This window comes from Vespa crabro, chromosome 5 (assembly GCF_910589235.1).
Source record: "Vespa crabro chromosome 5, iyVesCrab1.2, whole genome shotgun sequence".
In the NCBI taxonomy this organism is placed as follows: Eukaryota; Metazoa; Arthropoda; class Insecta; order Hymenoptera; family Vespidae; genus Vespa; species Vespa crabro.
Genome location: NC_060959.1, coordinates 2,936,376 through 2,938,875, shown reverse-complemented (window position 1 = coordinate 2,938,875; position 2,500 = coordinate 2,936,376). Strand labels below are relative to the sequence as shown.

The 2,500-nt window shown below is 37.4% G+C and overlaps 2 protein-coding genes across 4 annotated transcripts in view; both read right to left on the bottom strand.

Annotated features, from left to right (window-relative positions):
• Nucleotides 1-694, bottom strand: part of LOC124424290 — an 11,685-nt gene extending 10,991 nt beyond the window's left edge. The window contains exon 1 of the mRNA XM_046963122.1: nucleotides 500-694. The gene's annotated coding sequence lies outside the window, so the exon portion shown is untranslated. The remainder of the gene's footprint in view (nucleotides 1-499) is intronic.
• Nucleotides 1-2,500, bottom strand: part of LOC124424286 (protein tramtrack, beta isoform) — a 37,493-nt gene that overhangs the window by 106 nt on the left and 34,887 nt on the right. For all 3 annotated transcript variants that reach the window (XM_046963112.1, XM_046963113.1, XM_046963114.1), the window contains exon 5: nucleotides 1-1,645. This exon is cut by the window's left edge and continues 106 nt beyond it. In XM_046963112.1, the coding sequence (XP_046819068.1) occupies nucleotides 696-1,645 (950 nt within the window). In that variant the 3' untranslated portion in view covers nucleotides 1-695. The remainder of the gene's footprint in view (nucleotides 1,646-2,500) is intronic.

The following is a 2,500-nucleotide window of genomic DNA, read 5'->3' as shown; positions in this document are numbered from 1 at the left end:
GATAAAAATAATGTATCTCTCTAGTTTATGTGTGTGTGCGCGTATGTGTATATGCATTTATAATCAAATAATAAAAAATCACAAATTATAGTCTAAAAATGATGTTATCGATTTGTGTAAAAAATAAACAATATTCGAAAAGTTTGATCATAAATATATGAAGATATCATACAAGGTGAATGATTTAAATAGGAACATCCGAAGATATTCGATTTTTTATAATATATACAAAAAATTTGAATGAACAAAAATTATTTCTAAGAAACAATTTCCCTTCCTTGTTTTTTTAGAAAGTTCTTTTTTTTCTAGAAAAACATTCTCGTATATTTATAAAGAATGAAAATATTCAAGTGTATTTCTATTTAAATATAATCTAAAATATATAATTTCTGATATATTCCCCATTTAATTCCTCAATTATTATACCCTCCGGTTATAATTTTCTAGAAGTATATTAATGATATCGCGCGACATTGCACTCATACGTTATGATTATTACTTGAAGATGTATTGGTGGTAGAGAGGCGTCTTTTAAGTCGATCTCGTGCTTTGTCAAAAACTCTTTTGCGACCAGGACCACTTATAGTCGTTGTTGTTTCGCTGGTCGAAGGCCTGTTCGACGTTGCTGCCGATCTACCACCAGTTTCGCTTTGCACTCTGCTTGACCCAGCTCGCCCTCGCCTCGCCGCCGCCCGCTAAGGCGGGAGAAAAAAGCCAAAAGGCATGACGCAGTCCTTAGGCATGAAGCAATCGTGAACCGTCTTCATGTGATTCTTCATTTTGTCAGGCCTAGAGAATTCTTTGCTACAGACTGGACATGGAAAGACTTTGCGTTGGTGACCTTCGTGATATAAAAAGGCGTGTCTCTGGAAACTGTATTTGTTTTTGAACGTCTTCTGAATGTCGAGTTTCGCGCACTCGGTGCACTGATAGACTCCCTCTGATATCGAGGCATAACGAAAGAGATTCAAACCACGCACGGACATCTCGGTCAATTGTTCAGCCGGATCCTGCGAGTGGGATGTAGCGCGACGTCTCATGCGTCTTTTAGGCACCTGTCTTCCGGTTGGAGCGGACATGGTTCCGGTTGCTGTACCACTTTGTTGGCCACCGCTAGACGACGAATTCGTCGTGCCCAGTGGCGTACTACTATTGTTGTTATTGTTGTTGCTACTATTATTGTTGTTGTTATGACTGTTGTTATTGTTGTTGCTTTGGGAACTCCTTGCGCTAGCAGGCGAAGAGGACGAGGAAGAGGAGGATGAAGAGCCTCTGGTGATTGGTGTGCTCGCAGCTGCTGGCCCACCAGCCGACGTATCCATAGGACTTGGTCCAGTGGTACTGGTTGTCGATGATGACGTCGATGTTGACGATGTCGATGATGTGGACGTAGCTGTTGTCGTATTTGTTGTCGTTGTCGTCATCATCGCCGAGGATGCTGTCCCGGTTGTCGTCGTCATACCCATCGATCCTACCGATGATCCACTCGCTCCTCTTTCTCCGTTTCTTCCAGAAGAAAATCCATCCGCCGTTTGAGATGCATTGCTGTTGCCCGAGGAAGAACCATGCGAAGATGCCATTCGTGTCTTTTCCTTCCATGTCTCCGTAATCGTCTCTGACTTGCTCGGCGTCGATGATGAAAATTCTGCGAAAAGATGATAATTAGTATATTCTCGATAACTTTTTTTTCTTCTATTCTCAAGCACATTCACACGTACAAGCACATACACTCCCACATTTTGCCACACATCTACTCGTCCTAGCTTGCAACTATTTCATTAGCGACTACATTGATGGAAACGGTAAGTCGTCGGATGAGATATAACTTTATTTTTAACTAATTTGAATATTCGAACGATTGCTTCATATTTAAAATTAAATTAAATTTATTTCCTTTTGAAAAAACCGACGACCTCTCGTCAACGACAAAGTGAAAAACATCCATTCGATACATTTTCTGCATGCACGACGTTGCAAACATAAGGACGAAACTGAATTTAATCAAACAATTGTGACATAATAATAATAATAATAATAATAATAATAATAATAATAATAATAATGCAAAACGAAATTCATTGTATAATAATATAGATGAGAGATAAAATCATAAATATATTAATGTTTTCTATTGTATATACATTAATAATAACGTAAAATTTTGATAATATACATTTTTTCTACTCGTGAAAACGATTGGAAAAGGTTTGGGATAATTTTGTAAGGAATATTTGGTTATAAAAAAAAAGAAAAAGAAAGAAAATCTCCATTGCTGATAAACAAAACAAAGTAAAATCATACTATTATTTAATAAGTTCTGTGTTCTGTGTGTCTGTTTTACGTGTTTATGACATATGCACATATTCTATGCGTCTCTTTAGGCCATATTATTAAAATACCTACTTCAATAATAGAAATTATAGTACTAGGTAGGTTTAACTATAAAAACAGAGACATAGCATATATTAGGGGTTGGGAAGGTGGGGGATACGTCGAGATC